This window comes from Acyrthosiphon pisum, chromosome X (genome assembly GCF_005508785.2).
Source record: "Acyrthosiphon pisum isolate AL4f chromosome X, pea_aphid_22Mar2018_4r6ur, whole genome shotgun sequence".
Classification (NCBI taxonomy): Eukaryota; Metazoa; Arthropoda; class Insecta; order Hemiptera; family Aphididae; genus Acyrthosiphon; species Acyrthosiphon pisum.
Window position 1 is genome coordinate 14596867 of NC_042493.1, and position 2443 is coordinate 14599309.

At 26.2% G+C, this 2443-nt stretch overlaps 1 protein-coding gene across 1 annotated transcript in view; it reads left to right on the forward strand.

The window, feature by feature from the left end:
- Positions 1 to 2049: 2049 nt before the first annotated feature.
- Positions 2050 to 2443, forward strand: part of LOC107885125 — a 2054-nt gene continuing 1660 nt past the window's right edge. Inside the window, exon 1 of the mRNA XM_016808609.2 lies at positions 2050 to 2404. Within this exon, the coding sequence (XP_016664098.1) occupies positions 2403 to 2404 (2 nt within the window). The 5' untranslated portion in view covers positions 2050 to 2402. The remainder of the gene's footprint in view (positions 2405 to 2443) is intronic.

The window sequence follows — 2443 nt, forward strand, 5'->3', positions numbered from 1 at the left end:
CAGTTTAATTTTTATTTTTTCTTAAAATTATTTTGGTACTAGAAAGACACTAGTCAAATTAGAAACCAACATTTTGAATTTAATCTATTTTTCGAAATTTTTCTTTTGCATCAATTTGTAACTTAAAACTCGAAAGAAACTTTATGGGTCTATGTGTCTCAGTTTTGTTTAAATTTTAGATATGTAGTTTATTGTATATTATATATTAGATGACATAAAATAGTAATGCCAAATCTTAACTTACTAGTTAGGTACTTTAATTATAAGAAATAGTAAAAATGAAAGTATTCTGACAGATTTTTAAAGAAAACATATCGTATTTACACAAAATAAAAATGATTTGAGAACTGGGGGATTTGCACTAACATGTCTAGAAGGGTACAAAATATGTACCTAAACTAAAAAAATTGTAAACTGAAGATGTCTGTAAACAGCTAAAAATAGGTCAAAATATTTTAAAAATATTATGGTGTATAGAAAAAGCTTACATAAACATTCAGTTAAATTTCAATAAACATTCCCGTTTTTCCTTAATTTTTCTTTTGTTTTCACGACGATATTGAAAAATACTTCTAAAAATTATTTGTCTATTACCTATTAATATTTAAAACAATGCTATTGCCTTCAAATTCTAACCCTAGTAATAAAAATGTGATAATTATATTTTAACTAGAATTTTTTTTTGTATCAAAACTGATGCTTTAAGTCGGTTTGACAAAAGTAGGTTGAATTTATTCAACCTGTGTTTGGGTTTCGAGGACTAGGACGCCATATATATTGTTTTTGTAATGACCACACAAAGCTCTTCTCATGTCAGACATCCAATGTTATTATATTATTAGCAGTGTTGGGTAAGTTACTTTTAAAAAGTAATTAAGTTACTTTACTAGTTACTTAGAGATAAATGTAATTAAGTTACTTTACTCGTTACTCAAATAAAATTGTAGTGAAATTACTTTACTTTTCAAATAGAAAAGTAACTCATTACTTTCTCGTTACAAAAAAAAAAAATATTTTTTTTTTTAATTTCTTGGCAATTATTATTCTGCAGGCAATAATGTAACTTTTTATAAAAATACATGAAAAAAGGTATAATTTTAAAAATGTGTACAAAAAAAAGAAGATGTACAGTTAATACATATTTACATAACAATACTACAATAGTAATTACTTATGAGTTATGACTATTAAAAAATAGTACTTATTAATTGTAGCTACTTATCAATAGTAATTAATCATTATATAGTTAAGTATAGTATAGTTTTGTATTTGTGTCACAAACTGACAACATAAACCTATACCTATACCTATCTGTAGAGTGTCAACTGATCGACTGACACCAAATAAGGAATAATAGCACTCAATCTTGTATTTGTGTTATTAAATATTATGTTAGTGAAAATAAAATTATTATACATATAGAACACAATTATAACTTAAAAATCATAAAAATAAACCGTTTCTTATAAATGCCAAATGTGAAATGGCTATAATGATTTATAACGGTGTAATGTTTTATTATTTCGATTTTATTTAATTATCAGAAATATAATGTTATAATATTCTAATGTAAATTCTCAATATAGTAATAACTAATAAGTATTTTCAAATTGAGCAGTTTTTGTACAACACTAAATTATTTATAAAACCTGTATAGTTAATAGGAGCGTATATAACTCATTAGTCCACGCTATAATCTGATATCATAGGAAGTGTTCTGCGAAGGTACTTATTTAGAGGAAACAAAATAAATAATAACTTTTCTCATGATTTACCGTGCAATTGGACATGTCAAATGTCAAAACAATTGAAAACTGAATTGTGGTGAGTTAAAATTAAATATATAAACATATAAGATTGATTGGTAAACATAAAAATACCCGCATTATGCATATATTTTTTTTTTTTTGGCAATAGGTAGGTACTTAATAATTCGAAACTGTAACGCGTCATTTCGTAGAAATTACTTATCAAAAGTAATTTCCATTACATTTTCGTTACTAGGATATAATTCTAATGAAATTACGTAACGCGTTACAAGCAAAGTAACACCGTTAGAGTAACGCGTTACTTCCGTTACGTTACTACGCAACACTGATTATTAGTTTGTCATATTGTGTCAATAATTAATTTTTTTTTTTAAAAAGAGGGATGTTATGTTGGTACCACTGTCCTTCTACGTGTGTGTGCGTGTGTTTGTTTTGTGTGTGTGTGGGTGTGTGCGTCGAGAGAAAAGACGGCATATTATATTATATTGTTTTTATAACGACCACACATCTGCTGTTCTCATGTCAGACATCAGACGTCATCCTATACCAGAAAGGTTATTCAAAAAAGTTAAACAATTATATTTTTAAAGGTCATACAAAATTGACACAGAATCGAAATTTTTAAAGAAGACGATGTAAGTACCTTAATTATATTTGTAGGATGCTAACTTCCT